At 37.9% G+C, this 22,936-nt stretch overlaps 3 protein-coding genes across 3 annotated transcripts; 1 reads left to right on the top strand and 2 right to left on the bottom strand.

The window, feature by feature from the left end:
- The first annotated feature begins 5,772 nt into the window (after positions 1–5,772).
- LOC133722896 (two-pore potassium channel 4-like) lies at positions 5,773–6,411 on the top strand. Its single transcript, XM_062149753.1, has 2 exons — positions 5,773–6,216; positions 6,400–6,411. The coding sequence occupies exons 1-2, from the start codon at positions 5,773–5,775 to the stop codon at positions 6,409–6,411; spliced, it is 456 nt and encodes a 151-aa protein (XP_062005737.1).
- A 5,286-nt stretch (positions 6,412–11,697) lies between these two features.
- Positions 11,698–14,382, bottom strand: LOC133720686 (GDSL esterase/lipase At5g03810-like). The gene is made up of 5 exons (XM_062147109.1): positions 14,080–14,382; positions 13,847–13,977; positions 13,493–13,723; positions 12,551–12,806; positions 11,698–12,105 (listed from the first exon to the last, which is right to left on the bottom strand). The coding sequence occupies exons 1-5, from the start codon at positions 14,321–14,323 to the stop codon at positions 11,912–11,914; spliced, it is 1,056 nt and encodes a 351-aa protein (XP_062003093.1). The 5' UTR covers positions 14,324–14,382; the 3' UTR covers positions 11,698–11,911.
- A 3,133-nt stretch (positions 14,383–17,515) lies between these two features.
- Positions 17,516–22,276, bottom strand: LOC133720685 (threonine dehydratase biosynthetic, chloroplastic). Its single transcript, XM_062147108.1, has 10 exons — positions 22,143–22,276; positions 21,097–21,578; positions 20,830–21,009; positions 20,359–20,628; positions 19,990–20,196; positions 18,988–19,236; positions 18,832–18,902; positions 18,576–18,693; positions 18,035–18,169; positions 17,516–17,904 (listed from the first exon to the last, which is right to left on the bottom strand). Exons 2-10 carry the CDS (start codon positions 21,532–21,534, stop codon positions 17,764–17,766), a joined length of 1,809 nt encoding a protein of 602 aa, XP_062003092.1. The 5' UTR covers positions 21,535–21,578; positions 22,143–22,276; the 3' UTR covers positions 17,516–17,763.
- Between the last annotated feature and the right edge of the window lie 660 nt (positions 22,277–22,936).

Raw genomic sequence — 22,936 nt, 5'->3', positions numbered from 1 at the left:
AAGGAAGATGGAGTAATAAAGAGAAGATGAAGCTAAAATGAAGGGAGAATCCTTAATGGTAGAGCCACCATCTTTTTGAAAGATTTTTAAATACAAAACATGTTTGAGAACTTATCATGCATGTTTTCAAAATGGGAGGTTCTAGTTGGACCTTCAAATTTGCTATTTGGACATCCCATACTTAGTACACATCTAATTTACTTTTTAGAATACTTGAAGTAGACCTCCTTACTTTTATCAAAACGCCCTTGAACATGAGATACAACAATCTGTTACTCACTTACTCTACTTTTTATCTATATCATAATATTCAATTAATTTAGTTTAAGAAAATTTCAAATCAGATTATTTTGAATTTACCTTTATATTAAATGATGGGTCATGTATATAAATTATTATTTTTACTTAATTTTTTTAGGTAAATTATAAAACTATATAGGCAATATAAAGAAAAATTCGCGAAAAAAAGAGCAATTTAATTGAATGTTATATTTGGCGGAGGTAAGAAGAGTATTTATTTATTTTTTCATTTTTCTCTCTTTGTCCTTATTTGTCTTTTCATATGACTTGACAAAGTCTATTAATAATTAGAAAAATTTGGAGGTCCAAATATCAAGTTTAGAGGTCCAATCTAGAGCCACCCATTCAAAATTTATATAAAAAATAAAGGGCTTAAAAAGAAATGGAAATAGAAAATAACTTGAGAGGAATAATTTTATAAAAAAGTTTATAAAAAATGCTAGAAAAAATAGAAAAAGAAAAGATTTTTTTTATCAAACAAATTTATAACCACTAGGGATAGTGTGGTGGTAGAAGGTCCCAGTCTGGAACTCCCAGGTCTAGTGATAGGAGCATTTTAATGCGACGTTTTAACTGCTATTTCCCTACATTTCCTGCGTTATTTCCTTAAAGAAACCCTGTTTAGGAAAGTTTCCATTCTTCGATTGGGAAAGTTTCTAATTGTAGAAAGTTTCCGTTTTGTAGTTTCTATTTTCCCTTTTTAGAAAGTTTCCATTTTAGTTTAGGAAAGTTTCCATCTCTTATTGTAGAAAGTTTCTATTTTCAGGTCTTTGGAATAAATGAGCTGGAATGAGCTCATAAATGGAAAGAGGAGCTAACCAACGTTGGAGGGAGACAAGATGAGATACAAAGGGTTGCATAAATGAGCATGAAATGAAGAAAAGAAGTTTTCCTGTTTCAGCCAGGAAATCCTGTCCAAAAGAGGAAACCCTGCCAAAACGAGACATTTGAGTCAACCAAGAAGGGAAATCAGAAAAGTAAAGTGTCATGGCGTGAGAGAAGCTTCTTGAAGACCTTAGAAGATGACATGGCAAGGAGTTGACGCAAGATGGCCCAAGAACTCTCAAGAGAAGATGGATTTTCGGCAAAATGGATAAAGGCCCATGGAAATTAGGGTTGTGACACACGAGAGATATTTTTGGAGAATATATATGTGTTTGCCGTAAAATGCAAAGAGGAAAAGGAGGAGCCAACGTGAAAATCTGAAAATATAATTGAAGATTTTGATTGGAGTAATTCAAGGGAGATTTTTAAGGAAGGAAATATTCTTGGGGGAGTTAATTTTGTGTGATTGCCGTGAAAAGAGAGAGAGAAAGGAGGAAGCCAACGTGAAAATCAGAAAATATCAAGAGGAAGACGTTGGGAGAAGAAATAGGGAGAAGTTTAAGGAAAGAAGAAGTGTGTGCAAGAAGAAAGACGTCCAAAACAAGTCTAGGTGCATCCCTAAATTCCCTAAAGAAATTTTGGCCGAAATTCATGAAGAAAATCAGAAAATCCTTATATAATTTCGGCAAGGATATATATTTAAGGAATTTAGACTTATTTTGGAGTTTTGTGATTGGTTGGAAGACACACTAAAGCTTACTTGGCGAATTCTCATTGGTGGAAGCTATGTGGAATTATTAAATTAATTCCTTGGAAAATAAAAGAAGAATCAAGAAGCTAGGGCAACACCTTGCCGTCCCCTATATATACTCCTCATTCTTGACGTCCTCCACACCTTACACACTTTACAACTTTCAGAAAATCACTCTCTCATAAACGTCTCCTCCTCTCTCCATTCTCTAGTTCATCTTTGGCGTTTCAAGCAAGGCAAGGAAGAAGGAAGAAGAAGCCGTGAGCATCCCTCCACCATCCACCTTGGAGCCGTGAAGCTTGAAGATTTGCTTTCAAAGTCCAAGTCCTTCATTCCCATCTCTATTCACGGTGTAATTCAACCTGTCATTGAGGGTACACCTGTCATTGAGGGTACACCTGACAATGACGGTGTAATTCAACCCTGATAATTGTTCACTTGCTTATATTATTGATGATTTTTTTAGGGTTAAATTATGCGTTTGCTTTGAGCGTATCATCTAGCTTTCGAATCCCCATGAGGCCTTGGTGGCCAGCTAATAGGTGCTTAATGCCCCGTGGCGTTCGGAAGGGATTAGTCCGACTCTGTTGGGATACCCCCCGAAGGGTGTGTGTGTTGCTAACTTTCTAACGCTAACCTCCCCCAATAAAATAAAATAAAAACAAAAACAAATTTATCATTTTTTCAATTGGGTGGTTCTAGTTGGACCTCCAAATTTGCTATTTGGACCTCCCATACTTAGTACACCTCTAATATACTTTTTAGAATACTTAAAAGGCTAAGTAGACCTCCTTATTTTTACCAAAACACCCTTGAATATAAGATACAACAATATGTTACTCCACTTTTGATCCCTATCTTCAACATGAGAAGAAGAATAAATCAAAATCACATGAGTAGGTCTCTTCTCTACCAAAATTAATCAGAGGTTCTCGATCTTGATATGTTGCTGGAATCCTTTTGAATTTGCTAAAAGAAGGAATTTCAAGGGTTTTGGGTTGGAAGATCGAGTAATAACTATATCATAATACTCAATGAATTTAGTTTAAGGAAAAAGTTTTGAATTTATTTTTGTATTAAATGATGGGCCATGTATAGAAATTATTGTTTTTACTTAATTATTTTAGGTAAATTTTAAAACTATATGTCAATATAAGGAAATTCCGGAAAAATAAAAAATAAAAAATCAATTTAATTGAATGTTATATTTAGGGAGGTAATTTAAGAAGAGTATTTTTTTTTTCTTCATTTTTCTCTCTTTGTCCTTATTTGTCTTTTCATATGACTTGACAAAGTATATTAATAATTGAAAAAAGTTGGAGGTCCAAATATCAAATTTGGAGGTCCAACTAGAATCACCCTTTTCAATTTATTTCACTCTCACAAAAAAAAAAAAAAATGTTAACAATTTTTCTTTCTCAAAATATTTAGTTATTCAGTTAAGAAAAATATTATAATTGTTTTTTATCATTACATCCAGAGCCGTCTCAAACTTTTCGGAGGCCCTGTGCGAAAGTTCAAAATGAGGCCCTCAAAGCTTCAATCTTATATGAAATTTATACTTGAACAAACTCACAATATAAAATCAAATAATCATCAGTGGGCTCTTCCACATTATCTTCCCTATCAATATGCTCTTCCACATTATCTTCCCCATCAGTGTGCTCTTCTGCATCTTCATTAACTAAATGTCCACCCAAACCTTCTGGTTCCCTAGTAATGAACCTATCAAGACTTCCCCTTAAAGAGTTAACCAACTCTACATCTTTTTTCTTCTTTAAGCATTTTGCATATCCGGATAAATATTTTCTTTTAGGAGGCATGCTTCTAAATTTTAGCAAATCAATTCAAGCAACATGACCAACATCCCCAGACAATTCAAACAAAATGAGCCAATCAATTTGAAGGAGAGAACCTGATTCCCTGAACTCAAAGTATAGTCTGAGACTCTGAGTTTGTTCACTGCTTGACTTCTCCAATATTCTCAATTCCAGAATCCCACAAAATTGCTAGAAAGGCCTACTGGCCTACACCATTGCAATCTGGAAACCAAATCAAACCATTAGGAATAACGCATCAAAGAATCATTACGGGGCCGAGTAGATAACGCAGCAAACATTGGTTCAATCATACCTGAGACGGCACCATTCGTCTTCATCTCAACCTTTCCGGAGAATTTGAACTTCAGCAGAAATCAAAAGAGTAAAGTTCTTCACCGCCAGATTCTTCACTTGATTAATTTTCCTTTACAAAACCCACATCTTCTTCTCACCCAAACCCAAATCGTCCGAGTCGACTGGCTCAGTGGCTCGTCGTCCTCCCCAAGATCGTCGACTCGTTCACCGTCACCAACCTCAACGTCTCCTGACTCTCCTCCTCCCGCCAGTCCCTCACCGGCACCTGGTTCGTTGGCTTCGACGTCTTCAACGGTCCTGAGGTCGAACGGCCGATGAGAATTTGAGAATTGAGGAGAGCTGAGAGGAGAGACAAAACGCAGAAAAAAAAAAGGGGATAAGGTTCAGTTGTGCCACACATTTCATATTATCTTCAGTTTTTAATGTCTATTTATTTAAATATAAAACCACTAAAAAAAAGGGGCCCTCTATATGAAAAGACCTCTCAAAGAAGTCGTGAACGTCTGAACGAAGCAAAAGAGGTTCTGCCATTCTAGGGCCCCCTATTTTATATTATTTACAGTTTTTAATATATATATAAAACAAAAAAAAAAAATTTGGGGCCCTCTGAATTAGGGGCCCTGTTCTGTCGCTCACGTTGCACACCTTCAGAGCCGGCCCTGATTACATCATCAATTCATAAGCATATGCATGGCTGGGCTGAGCTGGGATCGAACTTGGTTATACAACCTTAGCGTAGACTCAATAACTCATTAGACTTCTCGTTTACTCAGACTTAGAGCCAACATGTTAAAATGCACAACATTTTTACTCTAAAGCTAAGCATTTGACACTCTCATAAAAACCGATCCTCCGCCGGCCTAAAAAATTCCAATTTATTTGCTTTAAATCTACCCACCTTCAGATAAATCTTAGATAAGTAAATTATGGATTCGAGTAAGTATTTACTTTCCGATATGTCACCACCTTTGTAAGGGAGAGGGAAGGCTAATGGAAGAATCACAATATAATAAAGATGAGATAGGAGGAGGAATTTTCTACTTTTTTTTAATATTTTTTTTTCACTCCCAAATCTCTTGTAAGGATTGCATGAATTTAGCTGTTTGGTAAAGCCAAAACTTTTCTTACTTGTTGTCGGTACAGGATAGGAGGCCTCTCAAAGTATCCACTGGGAACCTGTGTTTTGATTGACTTGCTTGCTTTTGATGGCTTTGAGTACTTGGTTGAGAATTCTCTGATTTTTATTGATGATTGTGGTAGTGGGAAAAATGGGTTTGATAGGGTTTCAAAGATGAGAGGGATGAGAGGTAGGGGAAACCTATAACATCGACTTATGTGGTCAAGCAAGAGTAAATGTGTTTGTTTTGAAAATGGAAAATGGTTTTAAATTCAGAATTTTTAAGTTTTTCATTTTTTTAATTTTTTATTATATTTTATTATGAACATCCCACTATATATATTGAGATGCAAAAGAGGTCAAGAATAAGCAAGTATGTACCTTACCAGAATTGTTCAAGCATAATCCCTCTGTTCTTCTTTGGCTTTTCTACGTTAAGCTTTTGGTCAACTCGAACGCCTTACTGAGTCTCTCCCGAAAACGCCTCGGCTACGCCTCAGCCTTTTAAAACATTGTTCAGGACTGCTGAGCATAATGAGGGAATGAAGGGATTGTATCCTTGCATTGAAGCCTTGATGATTATATTTATGTATCTAATCTTAGGTACAAGATATTGTTTTAAGCATTCTGCGGAATACTGAAAGATGGAAGCAGGAAACATGTTGCTTAACACTAGTTATTTTGTTGTGGTCACTACTTTAACTATAGGATATGGGGATATTTACTCTCTTACCTCAGGGACCAAGATGGACACTGTTTTCTTGGTATTGGCAGGCATTCTCGTCTTTGTTTTGGGTAGCACTGTGATCTATAATATTAAGTGGTGGCTGAACAAGACATATTTTAGTAATGTGAAAGGGTTAAAGAAAGATTGCCTGCTATTTGGTTTATCGCTTGTGGGGGTAGTTGGGAGCATTGGTATAGAAATGCTAGGTATTTTTCTTCTTGAGCACATGGAGAGTGACCATTACAAGATGACTGTCAAAGATTATTTTTATCTATCTATGTTGATATTAGCAACGATTGGATACGGTGATTCTTATTTCCGAATGAAAGGGGGCAAGGCATTTGCTATTCCGTGGATTTTGGTATGCTATCCTTTGTAGGGCGGTTGTATGGACCCACACGTCCATTTCTTTGGCCCTTTACTTTATGGTTTCGCTCCTTGCGCCCTCCTTTGGATGCGCTATTATAATTCGCCTCGTGAACGCTCTTCGTTCCAATGGGCCTTGAATTATAGTTTTTCACGAGTATATTTTCATGTTTCTCAGGAACTGACATAGCAGTGATAAGCTGATGAAACTTTGTGATCCGTTTAGCATTGTACTCAAGCCTATATTGCTTTGAAATTAACTAGTAATGTTGAAACGGGAAAGTTGAGAGAGTTTTCTCAATTAAATCTTGTTCTGTGTGCTCTACTCCACAGAAACTCATTAGTAGTGAGGTGATTCTCGACGTTATTCACCCATCGGTGATAACCAATGTCATTCGAATCTAGTTTAGTGAAGTCGAGTTTTTGCATGTTTGCATTCGACATTCAAAAAACGAAGGAGAATAAATTAGTTTAGGAGTATAATACTTCCACGACAACTAATAAAGATTTCTTAGCGTTTTTGCTTCCAAGAAATAAAATTCCAAGAAATTTGAATTAGACCGAAACGATGATGTTTGAATGGTCAATTTTCGATGCTCACGAACTCTCTTAGTCTGTAGCTTACGAACGCTCTTAGTTCGTAGTTTACGATCGCTCTTAGTTCGTAGTTTACGTACGCTCTTAGTTCGTAGTTTAGCGTGAACTCCCTACGGTTCTGCTTTTATGAATCGAACTCACATTACAAGAAAGGTGGGATGTAGGAGAAGGGATTTTGAAAGTCCCCGAAGAAAAGAATAAGAAATTAAAATTTAGAAAGCAGGAACTTAATTTAATTTTAAACTTACTTGGTGCTTTCTTGATGCTTGATTTTCTTGTAGTCTTGTGATTTTCTTCCCAAAACCATGCGCAGAGATGGTGGCGCGCAGGAGGTGGTCCTAGGATAGGGTTCTAGGGTTTCAAGGCTCTTCGAGTTTTTTTTTTTTTTTTTTTTCAAGATTAGGGCTTGTGCTGATAATGTGTTTAAGGAAAAGAGAATTGTAGAGAGAATTAGGAGAATAGTTGTGTCTTTCATTTATAATAGGAGTCTCTATATATAGAAGATACAAGTACGTAATCTTTGAGTACAAGGAGTAATTAGAGAACTAGGAATCTAAAATAATCTTCTCCTATTACAACAATAGAAAGTAATCCTAGTTTGGTAAGGCACACATAATCCTGATATCTTTCAACACTATCCTATTTTTCATGAGTCATCTAGGTTCATCATGCGTAGCATTATGCATTTATAGAGGTATATTACCACAGGTATGTTTATTCATCTAATATTTGTTGGTAAAACTATGGTATTCATTATGTTAATTATATTTTTTATCTGAAACCATTTGCAGTATGCTGGAAAAAAAAATCGCAGTATGGCTGAAAAACTTCTTCCAGCAGATTGTGGTGCCAAAATGGGACCAGTTGAAAGAATATGTCAAGGATGTTGTGTGGACAAATTAATTTGCAGGACTTGTTCATCGTTGGCCAAAATGGAACCAGTTGAAAGAAATCTCTCATGTTGGTGTACGTACGCGTGTACCAGTCATTTCTGGTAAAATCCCAAGTGGCAGCTGCCAGCTTGTAACTAACAAAGATTGTTTAGGAGATTTCTTATTATACAGTTATTGCCTAGCTTATAATTGAAGGCCAACGCTTTCATTATAAAGTGAGAATCCTAGTTAGTAATTTTTCGTATTATACGCGAATAAAACACGTACTTACGTTTTTTTCAAAAATACTTCCGTACTTCATATTTTTGAAAGGGACTCGTTAAATTTCCCATACTTTTGAAGCCAAAAGTATTATACACCTACTATACACGATTTTTACGTTTTTTTTTCATATTTTATACACATTATTGAACAAAAATAAATATAAATTAAATTTTTTAATTAAAAAATTTAATTATTTAATTAAATAAAAATATTTTGCCAAACTTTTCAACGAACTATTTGATAAAATGTCCGAATAATACACGTACGTATTTTTCGCATACTATACACGTCCCGTTTTTTACTAACTATGGTGAGAATAGAGAAAGAGAGCATTCATTATAAGAGAGAATATATACCATTATGAGAGATTTCTTGCGAGGAGATTCATAATTATTGGGAAAATTTTCAGAAATAGTACCTGAAGTTTGGCCTACTATTAATTTCTGTACATGAAGTTCTAAAATATAAACTTTAGTACATCAAATTGCAAGCCCGACCCAATATATGTACACGACGTCAATAACGGTGTTAACCCTTATGTCATTATTCATTTGTCAAAGGATAATTTAGTACTTTCAGTTTCCTCAATCTCTCACTCTCACACACTCTCTCACTCACTCACTCACTCCTCTCTCTCTCTCTCTCTCTCTCTCTACACAGACTCATCCCCTTTCTCTCCTCCATGTCCACGACCACCATATCTCATCCACCTTCTAAGCCCATCGCCTTTCTCTCTTCCATGGCCACGACCACCATATCTCCTCCACCACCAATCACCGTTGGTCCACGACCCAAAATCTGCCACCAGTTTTGTTGTCCCTCCTCGGGTCCTTTGACTGCGATGAGTGTTCCTTATTACACCGGCGGCGACCTCAACGTCCTCCGCTACTGCCCAATTGATCGGGTTTTTTCCCTGGCGGTGATCCGATTCAAAACTCATAGACAACTGCAACGTCTGGCTCCCTCTCGCCCTAATTCAAAGCCTCCACTCTTCCTCCACTTCTCTGGCAATCGAGGTCAGCTCAATCTCTGGCGCCCGTACAAAAGACTTGATGTTGAGGTGGAAAGAAGGAGAGGAAGAAGAAGGTGGGGGAGAGTAGAAGGCGTGGTAGAAGAGATGGAGGTGGAGAGAGCAGCCGCTGAGGAAGGAGCAAGACTGAATAAAAAAGAAAAGGGTGAAGTCGGTGTGGTAGGGACAGGTGGTGAGGTTGGGGTGGAGGCGTCGACGGCGGTGGTGGTGGTTATGAGCAGAAGGGCTTGGGATTTAAGAGGCAAAACCAACGAAGTGAAGTGAGGGAGAGGAAGAGAAAGAGAGAGACCGTTTTACCCCTCAAAATATGACATGTGTCACACAAACTAATGACGTCATTGACGTCGTGTACATATACTGGGTCGGGCTTGTAATTTGATGTACCAAAGTTTATATTTTAGAACTTCATGTACAGAAATTAATAGTGGGCCAAACTTCAGGTACATTTACCAAAATTTTCCCTAAGTATTGTGGTTCATAGTTACTATTCTCCTTATAGCCTGTTTTGTCTTGGAGTGCATAGCTTCTGTTCTTTGCATTTTTATCTATTGATTGTCTCGTTGGTGTTGTTATCTGCTCAGACTAGTATATCATGGCTTCTCAGAATTACGTCAATGGCCTGCTAAATATCATTATAGTTTGATTATATGATGGGAATTTACGCTAAAGTTTGTGCACCTAACTAGAAAATGGAGCACTGATTTTTCACTTCCTCGTTTTTTGTGTATATAGTAGTTCCGATTCTAGGTTTCTTCTTCATGGCCATTTTGATCCACTTGTCTTTTAGGTTGAAGAGCTTCACTCTGTCTATGGTTGATGCATGCAAGTAGAATTTTGGCGGCCACCACGCTTTACAAAAGTGGCCGCCAGGCATTACAATGTTTCTTGTCCATTAGAACTTTGTTGCTTGTTCTTTCTGATGCAGTATACTTGCTGGTTAGACACCAGGATTGACAAACACTAAAGTTTAGACATTATAACACACAAATTTTGTAGGATAGGAAGAGAAAACTATGAATTAGGAATCAATCACAGGCTTCGCACCCAAACTAAGCTTCACACCAACACTCCCATCTCAGGAAAACTCAGAATACTCTGATAATGTTTATTCATCAGGACTTGCCTGGTCATTTGGCAATTAGACTTATTTATACTTGAGCAGATAGTTCACATTTAACTAGCATTAAAGACTCATAGTAAGACTCTTAGACTCCCAAACCTGAAGCATAAAAGACTTAATAAAGGAAACTTTAAAACTCCTAAACTGAAACATAAAATTTGAAAAGACACTAGACTTAAGAGGCTTCAAGAATTAGATCATTAATCTCTCCCTCAAAAGCTGCAGTAATTATCTTGAGAGCAATTAATCAAGCCATATGGAAGGGGAATGATTAGGTGCTCTCTTTTTCCATTTCTTTCGTCCTTAGACCTTAAAAGGTTTGACTATGCAGTGTCCGCAGTCATGATTGGGAAGTAGAGAATGATTAGCCACACAATGCAGGAACCGCAGGTTATGAAAATAATTCCACAGGGACCAACTTCTTCGTCGGTAGTTTTGTCAGAGAGATGCTCCATTATAAATTGTCCACGGTCACGTTTTTTGTGACTGATTGATCGATTGTCGAGTGATACCTTTTGAGTTTGAATGTATGAATATATATATATATATATATACATGCATACTAGGAGTCTAGGTGTGGAGGCAGAAGGAAGATATATTCACAACAAATTCCGGATTTATGAGTTAGAAATCATAGAGTAGGAGAACTAGTTGTAACGGTCTTTGTGTTCGGAATCATTGTGTATGTGTGTGTAACTGTGTATATAGATCGAGTCCCTTCTACTCCTTGGTTGGGTTAAAATATATACAGATGGGGCCATACAAATAAAGCTCGTTTTTTTTTTTTTTTTTTTTGACTTTGTCAAGGGGAACCCAAAGGCTTCCTAGGCCCAAGATAAACCCCTTCAGCGCATGTGAAATGCTCCAACTATGCATTGCAGCACAGTGCCTGGCCACTTTGACAGCTTCGGGGTTCGAACCTAGGTTGGGGAACACACCCAACTAGGCAAGAACCACTAGGCCACTTGCAGTGGTTACAAATAAAGCTCGTTATATATGGTGGAGTGTGCCGTGATCATCGTGGTCAAGTTCTTGACTCTTTTTCTCTAGTCCGGAGAACCTTAGCTTTGCAGAGGAAGTTATGGTGGTGATTAAAGGCCATTGAATTAGCTTGGGTTAGAAACTGGAAACACATTTGGTTGGAAGTTGACTCTTCAATAGTCCTTGATTTTCTTCTCTCTCTTATGTTGGTGCCTTTGCAACTTCGTGTAGAGTGGAAATCCGGAAATACCATGTATCTCATATCTCATTCTCAATTCCATTATTCTCACAATTATCGGGAAGGTAATTGTGTGGCTGATGCACTCGCAAACCATGGCTCGTCTTCTTCTGGTATGACATGGTGGGCTGCTAATCCTTTCATCGTAGATTCTTGTAGAAAAGACCAACAAGATTTGCCTTATTTTCGGGTTAGTTAGATGTTCAATTGTTTTCCTTTCTTGCTTGAGTTTTTATTGCTGGGTTGAACATTTGTTCCCCACTTGTTGTTTCTTTTCATTATTTCAATAAATAGAGAGTTCAAGCATGGATTGCCAAAAAAAAAAAAAAAGATATACAAGTGCCAGTTATTACTAAAGCAAGAAATACTAAATTTATCAATTAGAAACGTTTAGAGTTCAGAACATATCATGCAGCTACCCTCTTACACTGAACTCATCTCAAACTAAAACCACCAGATACTTCAATGTAAAATTACGAGATTACATCGTCCAAAATTAAAAAATTAAAATAAAATAACGAGATTACAGTAGACCAGTTGTACTAATTATTCCACCGTGCAATAAGTTCAGGATATAAGATCGAAACCCTGCTGAAGTAGATCACCGGCCAAGACCTCGTTGGCAGCTTGAGAGGGATGGAATCCATCCCAAAACACATAACCAGTCACATTGCTACATGTTCCTATAGACCCCGAGTTGCAAAGCACAGAGGTTTCTAATGTTCCTGTTCCACAGCAAGCTCGTCTCGACTCCATGAACCCTAACAATCGAATAAATACATCACAGAAGAAAAACCATCAGTCTCCTTAATTAGAGTTAATTGCATTAATTCTTGATTACTTAGCTAGTGATTTACATATTGTGATCTAGCTACCCCAATACATTTACCCATCACAGAGATGGACAATAGATCAGAGATGGAAGGGTAGGTAAAAGAACTTTTTTTTGTGGAATAGGTAAAATAATAGGGAAGGGTAGGTAAAAGAACTTTTTTTTGTGAAATAGGTAAAGAACTTTTTCTACCCCCAATAAATTTGTAAAGTGTGATTTTTCTACACTTGTAAATAAGGTAAAAGAACTTTTTTTTTGTGAATAAGGTAAAAGAACTTTTTTTTTGTTTTTTTTTTTTTGTACTAATGTAAATGTCTTTTTGTTTCATTAATTGACTAATATTGAATTACTATATAGGTCGATGGGTGCTTTACCATTATCACTAGGCTTTGTGACCATATCCAGGAGAGGCTGGAAGATATCAAAGACCACAAGCTTGAGGCCCGGAAGTTTGGTCTGCAAACTTTGAGATGTGCCCTTTAGCTTCTTGTTGAATGAAATGGCATCTCCGTTTAGTCTTGTGACGCATTGGTTGCTTCCATTGCCAAATAGGGTGATTGCTGCTGGCAAACACCCTGTTGGCGGTAAGCTTGTGACTCCGATCCTTCTTGCTCCCAACCCATACAAATTCTGTCAAAATGTGCAAATCCGGCATCATATAATGTGAAAATCAGACTATATAGAATTATCGATCTTTGATTAATTATCAAATGCGTGGCTTTGATCATAGACCCTCAGCTGTAATTTCAAATCCAGCCAGGTTTAGATTTGCCCACTAAACAACATCTGCTATCTGACCAGACCAAAACTAATGACATGTTATGATACAATAAGGCACAGATGTGCAAAAAAGACTAGATCGAGTATCGATCAATGATTTATCAGGTAATAATACTACTCGAGGAAGATACGACCTAGATATTTTGTAGTATCTGAGTTAAGCCAAGACTACTTCTCTGGCAAGTTTCAAGTGTAGAAAAATGACACTTTACAAATTTAAAAGCTTGTTCATGGAATTAAGAAGATTAAACTCTAAATTGCATTAATGTTTCAATACAATAATATCGGTAATAGTAGGCTAGCTTGCATACAGTAGTATACCAATTGACAATAATATCGGTAATAGTAGGCTTGCATACAGTAGTATACCAATTGTACTAAGTCTCCTAATGCATTAACTACTACCACTACGAAAGTCAGTGTTTTTGTTAATTCTTCCGCAGGACCGAATACAAAATAACAAAGTAACAAACAGTACATATATAAAGGAAAACAATTAATGCTGTAATGCATAATGTATACGAGTGAGGAGCGACCTGAATGAATGTAGAGTAGGATCTAATGAGAATGTCCGAGAATTGATCGGGCGTATAGACCGTAACGAGGGGAGTGATGTAGTAGTTCTGAATGAAATCACTGCTCCCTGCACTTAGAAGGTGGATGCCTCCAGAGAATATGGCATTGGCTTTAGTTTGTCCTACCAGATTCACCACTTTACCTTGATACTCCTTGTAGTTATTCAGTTGCTGGGTCAGTGAAATCGAACTCTACGATACCACAAACAGATCATCATTAGACCAAGATATATAGACTGAAACTGTAAAAGTGATATATGCATATATAGTGATGAAGAAGAGATACAAATTACTTAAATGTCAGTGTTTACATACATATAACTGGGCTGTTGGGTCATAAAATCCAGAAGCAGCTGAGGCAAAGTTGACTCCAGTCAAGAGGTTCTTCCCGCTGGCTTCTTGGCTTAGGTAAGCTGGTGGATATGAAGTGAATCCCAGATATTCAGCTGTAGAAGAGAGTAACCATTACACATATATACAGTAACCATTACAGCAGAAGACGACGAAGAAGAAGAAGAAGAAACCATGATTGAGAAATTTATGTATACCAGTGAAATCGGTGGCAAGCTTTCCATTACAGAATCTTCCAGTTGGTTTGTGATTCACAAAGTCTCTTCCATAAGGAGGGAAGTTGGCCTTGATGACTGTGTTGAGATTGTTATTGTTTCCCACATCGACTACAGAGTCCCCAAAGATGATAAGAGCTGGAACTAAAGGGTCTCCAAGAACGACTGTGAAAACTAGAGCAAGAAAGCTCAAGGAACCCAAGAGTTTACTACTTGAAAACTCCATCTCTTTGCCTTTGTTCCAAGAGTGAAGCCTTACTGGCTAATATATATAGGATAGATGAATCCAATAATTTAGAGTGAATGAAAATGAAGAGGTTAGGTTGGGGGATTTAAGAAGGTGATGAGTACTGTAAATATCTCTGGTCAAAATTAATTGACATGAATATGTGGGGAAGAGTGACACCTATAAATCTGCCATTTCCTAGTAGAGGAAAGTAGGAAACATGAAGCTACTCCTATTTAATTATATACATCACCCAATGCAGTGTCTTAGAATAAATTTTTAACCAACCAAAGCGCAGCTGCTACCCATATCAATAAATTTATCATTGACATTTTTAACAGTGCTAACAGAGTGATGAAAATAATGATTCATTTCTGTTTGTGTGATCATATATTCGTTTGAGCCGACCAAACTGCACCAATAGTTTCTCTACTCGATCTAAACGATTGATTTCATTTGGAAATAGCAACACCTTCAGATTCACTCTGGTCTATGTCCTTTGTCACTCGTAACTCTATTGGACGGGACAGTGACCTTTGTTTAGTTTTAATTGAGGGGTTGAAAACTTGTAACTACAAATGCGAAATGTTTTATTTCAGAGTTTCAATACTTCCTGCTTGGGCTATGTGAATTCAATTGTCAGTTCGTTGTATTTGTATATACGTTAATGAAATTCGTCTGTCGGTATAGAGAAGCAATCATGCTGTGGAATATTAAAGAAATGCCCGTAGGAATGTCCTAATTTGGTCTCTAAGTGGAAACTCACAAGTGCAAAATCCATATATATATATATATATATATTGACATATTGGTCCAGGGTGAAGGATCACTCAGATTAATTTGAGGAACTTGGTGAGCTTAAGTATTTGACATTACTTATAATTTTCAAATATTAAATTAGCAGATGATATTCATGAGCTATGATCAGTGAGTAATGGTACCGTTCTGGTCCCTTTCAAGTTTCAACTTTGCCCTAGAATTTGGTGAAAGTAGAATTCGAAATTGAAAGAAAGTGCATTGGAACTTTTCTATAGGTAGCATTGTACGTATTTCCATAATTATTTTGTTGACAATGATGAAATAGGCCATATTAGAGCCACGGCTCCATGTGCAACTTATCTACCTTGGTGACAGATGAACAATGAGAAGATGGTTGATGTTTGGAAGGATAGATGGATTCCATACTCTAAATTGGGAGTGATTGAGCACTAACTAGTAATCGGTTCACCCCTCTTCAGTTTTGTGAATTGATTGATGAAGATGCTAGGAGTTGGAGAATTGATCACATCATTCCCTTCATAACTGACAAGGACGCAACTCACGCAAGAGCTATTTCTGTTACTCCTCTTATTAATCCTGAGGAGGATGAGAGATTGATTTGGCCGCATGAGAAGGATTGAAATTATAGTGTTAAAATTGGATATCATTGCATTAGGGAAAGCTCAACAGTGCCTCCTATAAATCAAGCTTCTAGCTCACAATCTCTGGATTCAAAAATTTGGAAGCTTTGCTGGGGAGTGAAAAGTGAAAACAATTCCCAAAATGGTGTTTCTAAATGTACCCAGCAAAAATCTTTATACACCCAGCCCTAACAAACATTTGTCTAATTTCCAGATTTGCCCCTTTCATTAAACAACTAATAGTAACTGGAAAAAAAGAAAGAAAAAGAAGAACTTGCAGTGTGCATCGTCTTCCCCATAGAACTTGCAGCCATCTGCATCCCCACTACCCTTTCCCCCAATACGAGCCATCTGTTTTCTCTTCCAATATGAGAACTAGAATTAATTTTCAAGAACTAGATGCTTATGCATTCCAAAGAAGAATGGAGGAATATGTAAATATTTATGATATACTCATTGCTAGATGTAAATTACAGAGATAAGAAGCCCGACCAAATCTTCTCTTATATAGAATAATAGGAGTAGAAACTAAAAATTGAATAAAGAAACCTTCATTTGGTTTCTTGTTTAACAGAAAAATTCTGAAATTCAGCAATGAAGTGCAGGCTGTGCAGCAAACTTTTTTAAATAAAGGATAATATTGGAATAATTGGGTTAATTTTGTTAGGGCTGGGTGTAAAAAGATTTTTGCTAGGTACATTTAGAAAGACCCTAAAGACAGAATTACAAGCTTTGACAGATGGTTCCCAAGTTGCACCGACTCTTCAAGTGTCCCTAAGAGTCAATTGGGTTGGGTGATTGACTTATATAAGCTTCTTGCTTTGGGAGATTTGGAAGATGAGGTGCTCAGCTATTTATAAAAATGTGACCCCTTTACCTAACCATACGATTGTGAGGGCCAATCTTTTGGCCTCTGAATATCTTGAAGCTATAATACACCCGTCCACCATTCCCATATCCCTCTCACCCTGCCCCTCTTATTCAAAGATGGTCTCTACCAAGTACCAACTGACCCTATTGTGAAGGTGAATGTTGATGGAGCCTGGGATGCCTCAAGCCTACATTCTGGTGTCAGAGTCGTCATAAGAAACGCTCAGGGGCACTTCTTGCAGGAGGGGCTGAGGTATTGCAGATTGATGGGAATAGGAAAACCGGGAATTGAAGGAGATGCATTATGGATCATCAATTCACTTTCACAAACTGAGATAGATTTGACTGAGATTGGGGCTGTTTTGGAGGGAGTTCGTTCAATGCTGCAGGAGTTTTGAGTTAGTGATCTAGAAACATGTACGTAGAAAAGCCAATCAAGTAGCTCATGGGTCGGCACGATCAGCTTTGAAGATGGTCCGGTCGATGTATTGCAAGGAGGTTGGTCCTCCATGGCTTATTGGCTTATCTCTGAGATTGTATTACTTGATTGAGTTTAATAAAGAGCTTATTTGAATAAAAAAAATAAAATAAAAAATTATGCCCTCCTAACAAATAGTTCGTCGGCAAAATCCAACCACCCCTACAAATATGGGACACACCTCTTCCCACAAATGTCTAGTCGGCAAAAGACTCGTAAAAATATAAAAATGCATCCATTTGCGGATGAAACATTTGTGGCCAAAACCCTCCATAAAAAAAATAATAAATAAAAAGATTTAATCTGTATCATAGAGTCGGATATCAGATAAAATCTAGGTTGTGAACTAGCACGGGAATTTGTTTGATAACACAGTATGTTATTTTTTTATTTTATTCATGTAGATATAAAACTAGGATAGTTAAATTACACAGACCGGAGAAATGTGAAACGCCACAACTTTTGCATTCAAACAACATGGCACACTGATATTACAATTCAATACAGATGACGAACAAAGAAGAAAATTTCATATATTCCCCTTGACTACAAATTTCTCTTTTAAGTTCCAAAAGAGAAAAAAGCATTAAAGTTGGGGAAGTAGATATGATATTTTCCAAAAGAAAAAAATACAGAGCATAGCAAGTGTGACTCCCTTTCCTTATTCAGGAATCTGTAACAGATGGTCCTTATCAATGCATCAAAAGCTCGAAGTCTATATCATTGGTCACTACTACATAGTCATACCCAAGTGAATTGGCACGAGAATGGAACTCATCAATCTCACTCTTGGAAACTTGGATTCCAACCAAGACATTTGCCCCAGTTTCACCCTATGGTACAGGAACAAGTAGAAAATTAAATATTGTCACATCAGGAGAAAGGAAAAGCAAGTTAAAATTCCCCAAACATAATCCATATATATATATAGTTTATAAAAACAAAGAAATGCTAAATTAAAACCTGTCCGCGGTAGTGGAACAAACTAATATTCCAACGTGGACTAAAGGTGTCCAAGAACTTCACCAAAGCACCAGGCCTTTCTGGGAAGACAAAGCGACAAAGAACCTCATTTTCAACATTTGTTCTGCCCCCCATCTGGAATGGATCCACAACAACAAAAATTCAGGACCAAAGCAAGCTTGTACGCAAGCAGGAGAGGATGCTACTCTTTTTCTCAACATATAGCATTAAACCGAACAGAAGATATACATTTTCTGCTCAAGGAAATCCAATGGGAGAAAGGGCAAGAATCAAACTTTCCAAAATTATCACCCCAACACCCACATAAAAGAAAAAGTTTCTTTCCACATTTTACAGGGAGGCGGCATCAATGGAGCCATCCTATGCTCTTTCCCAAAATATAATTGGCAAAAGATTCTCCTACAGGCTACAACTGTGTGTGTGTATATATGTACACACACACACACATATAATATATATATATATATATAGAGAGAGAGAGAGAGAGAGAGAGCAAGCACAATTTTATGCTCGAAATTACCAAGTAACGCAAGTGATCTTTAACCAAGTCACTTTTCGTGAGATTGATCGTTTTGAGTTGAGAAGACTCCATGCGCTCTTGCATTGCTTCAAGTTCAGAAGCTGTGTGCACACCAACACTGCACAAAGTTTAAAAGGATGAATGAATATTTCACTTCTCCATGTATAACGAACTCCTAAGCAAATACATCTACAGGATGGAAAGAGATCAGCCCAAAATTTGGGGAAAGTGTCGATAAAACTTGATGAGCACTTACCTGTACAGTACGACAGCCTTTTTATCAGAGTTATATCTGTATTTGAATTCACTAATATTCATTGGGCCGACCTGCAAATACACAGCTCACATTATGAAGGGCATGGCACCTATAACAAGAGGAAAAAAACAACCGACTAAATCTTGATTGGCATACCAGCTCACAGTAATGTTTAAAGCTCCCAGGCACCTCTGGCATAACTGTCGCGAGTACAGCCTCTTGTTGCCGACCAACATTTGCAAGTTCAGTCACCACTCTCAGTTTATCAAAGTTCATATTTGCCCCGCTGGTAATTGCAACAACATTTTCTCCTTTAAGACCATAATACTTGCAGTATGCTTCAGCTCCAGCAAGAGCAAGGGCACCTGCTGGTTCTAAAATGCTTCTAGTCTCCTCAAACATGTCCTACAAAACCAGCACTATGCTTGTGAAGTCTAAGATGCCAAAACTTTAAACTAATAAGCCAGTATCCCATCATTTCTCACTGAGATAACTAGTACCAATATCATTTATTTAAGTAATCAGTAGCACAAATAGTCAAACCCAGAAATGAGATTACTTTTGAACAAAAGAAATCTCATAATAACACATCTCTCTAATGACAAACTAGACCACAAAGCAGACTAGCATTGGTATGACATCTGAAGTCAAAGCATGAATATAGAGGGAAAGAGGGCAATGATAATAACAAGCAAGACGACTAGACCACTGAGGAGACATGGCTTTCTACAATGTCAGCAATAGAGAGATTGTTTCAAGGAACTCCAAGGTGGAAGCTACATATGACACATAACGTTGGCTAAAAACCATTCACTCCACTACTTTTTTTGTTCTTCTATAGGAAAACAGAATATCTATAACCTCGGGTATAATCCCAACTCCTTACTCCAAGCACATTCTAACTGTTACAAATAAATTTGAATGTCACTTAATTTTTCACATTATTTTGTACCTACAAAGACATTCTTAAAAATTAATTTTTACACCGCAAAAACACTATCATATGCATGGTTTCAGAGATACATAGAAGTAGGTTTAGATTCTATAAGATGCAAACTGCAATCAGACATTTTATTTATTATAAGCCAACTACCTATAAATGCATGATTAGCAAAGGATTCTCATTCATTCAAGAATGAAGACAGGAAAGAACTTTACCTTTATTGAACCACAGATGGCGTCACGGCTCACGAGAACTACACCATCTATCAATTCTTTGCATATCCGAAAGGTTTCTTCACCCACCTCTTTCACTGCTACACCATCTGCAAAACCTCCAACTTGGTCCAACATTATTCTCTCTCCGTGATGCAAGGATAATGCCATTGCATTCGCATCCGAGGGCTCCACACCAATAATCTTTACCTGTTTAAAAGATATCATAATCAGTACTCTTTCAAAATTGAAGCATTTAAAAACCAAAAATTCCCACAAATCATAACAAACTTAAAGAACTGACTTGCCCACTAAGACATTCAATCTAAACAAGACAGATACAAGTAGAAAGCCTATAACACTAGAACCAACCTCTGGAGACAGCCTCTTAACGTATGCAGCAATACCAGCTATTAGGCCACCACCCCCCACCGGCACAAAAATTGCATGCAATGGCTCTTTTGTTTGACGCATAACCTCCATTCCGACTGTTCCCTGACCCATAATAATGTCTGGGTGATCAAAAGGAGGTATGAAGCTCCGTCCCTCCTCCTTAGCTCGCTTCTTAGCATAAGCTTGAGCCTCATCGTAGGAATCACCTATAAGTACAACCGTGGCTCCCAATCTCTCAACAGATTGCCACTGTCCACACGCAATAACCAATTTAAATACTCCACAGTTCAGTGCTAAAGCAAGTGGAACTGTGAATTCTTTTAGTATCAGGTCTATATAGAAAAAAAGCCACACCAAAAGCATGTGCAATTTTTCTACTTGAAAACCTACAATTGAAAAGCCAAAGGCCAACTATCACAATCAAGTAGCATGTAGTTCCAAATCAAGTACCTTAATTTCTGGAGTAGTTACAGGCATTGCAATGACTGCATTGCAACCCAATTTCTTGGCGGACAATGCAACTCCTTGCGCATGGTTTCCAGCCGACGAGCATATAACCCCTCTGTCCAATTGTTCCCTTGGAATCTTAGCCATCATATTATAAGCTCCACGAAGCTTGAACGAAAACACCTTCAATAACATGAAAAACATAATCAAAACCCCAAAATATTCAATTCAGATAACCAATTCCAACTTCATATTTGTACACAAACTTACCGGCTGCAAATCTTCCCTTTTGAGCCAAATGTTCACTCCCAACCGCTCGGATAGCTTGGTTGCCAGCTCTAAAGGCGATTCAATTGCCAGGTCATACACTTTTGACGTCAATATGTTCGTCAAAGATCCCAGAGCGTCAACGATGTCGTTGTTTCCACTAGCAACCGTACGGTCAGGTACTGCCCCAAGAAAACCTTGTTCATACTGTAAGGAACTAGTAGAGACCCGATTGGGAGGCGATGACGGAGTCAGGATAGATGCAGAGGAGGAGGAGGGTTCAGCGGAAACCTCAGTTGTTGGTCGGGACAATGTGGCAGTGATGAACAATGGATTGTTGGGACGGCGTGTGCTAACCTTTTGGGTCCCGAGAGGGAATGATTCAAACCGTTTTGGTGGGAGAATAGGGGACTGAACTGAGCTAAGGTGAAGGGCCTCCATGGCGCAACCAGGAATCAAAACCAGAGGCACACTAATTTCTTTTCCTAGTCCCAAAATAGAATGAAATTTCTCAAGTTATTATTTTACATATAAATCTAACAAAGACCTCGACATGACAACAGAAAACATATCAAAAACATGGATTCCAGAATCCATATGACTCTGGAGTCCATATCCAACAAAGAAAAGAAACAGCATTGCATCAAGTTAGTTACCCCCACAAATATTAGGAGAAGATCAAAGCCACTAACACGACTTAGCTCCTTAGCTCTCTCTCTAAGTCAAGGTCAATGAAAAAACCCGGCTGGGCTAACTCTCATAAGAGACGAAAACCAATAGCAAAACAGAGCATTTTGAACCGCACTAACAGAACTCAATCAAATCAACACCAAAACTAAAGAAGAACAGCAATGGAAGTCCGCTAAATGGCAACAGCTGATCTAAACAAACATTAGTAGAGAGAGAGAGAGAAAAAAAACGAGAACCCAACAAATCAATCAAATGGCACTGGGGAAAAGAAAACGACAAACAGAATTGAACCCAGGTAAGGTAAAGCTCTGAACTTGAAGCAATCCACCAAAAAAAAAGGGGCGAAATTGAAGACGTACTTGCAAGAAGAAGAAGAAGCGAAGGCGGCTTCCTGATGGAGGCGCGGGGTTTTGGGTTTTCTAATAGGAGTCAGTCAGGACTGCAAGGTCCTTTTTGTTTGTAGTCAGTTATATATTCACCGGGGATTTTCCGAAGGACCAATAAGAGGGCGACACGGAGGAGATGGCTGGGGTGACGTGGCGGATTCGATTGGTCTTTCAGGAACTCACGGGTGACTTTATGACTGAAAGTTAAGAGCAGGGACAACATAGATTTTTCAACTTGATACTTCGTGTCCGCGTGGGTCCCTATAGATTCTTAAAATTGCACTGAACGTGCTGCAAAAATCGATGTCGATCGGTTTGAAGCTAGAAATGTATAAAAAGTTACCCGAATTTCAATTCCTTACACCATCCTAATTAACCTTGGAATCGGTTTCGCTAAAAAATCGTCTCAGCCACTTTTTACTGGGCCGAGGTCTTCTTTGGCTTACACGTGTTCTTCTGGCTTGGTGACGTGTGCGCGAACGTGCCAACTAGCGGCCAGGAGGCCAAGCGAGGTTTTGATCTAAGTTATTGAGTTTGCGCTGATCTGAGTTCTAATCAGTTAATTGTGGGCCGAGGAAGAATCAATCTCGGCCACGGGGTTCTCTCTGCCTTGGATGTAAGGACTTTACACGAGTCGGCTTTGCTAGCCGGAGTGTTCGTGTTGTACAACTCGGTGCTGGTGACGTCTCTTTTTTTATGATTTCTTAATAAGTGCATGAATGATGAATGTAAATAACATAAAGTAAACAGGTAAAGAAAGTGCAGCA

Source organism: Rosa rugosa, chromosome 7 (assembly GCF_958449725.1).
Source record: "Rosa rugosa chromosome 7, drRosRugo1.1, whole genome shotgun sequence".
NCBI lineage: Eukaryota > Viridiplantae > Streptophyta > Magnoliopsida > Rosales > Rosaceae > Rosa > Rosa rugosa.
Note: the sequence above shows the minus strand (reverse complement) of the source record. Positions and strands in the feature narration are given on the sequence as shown.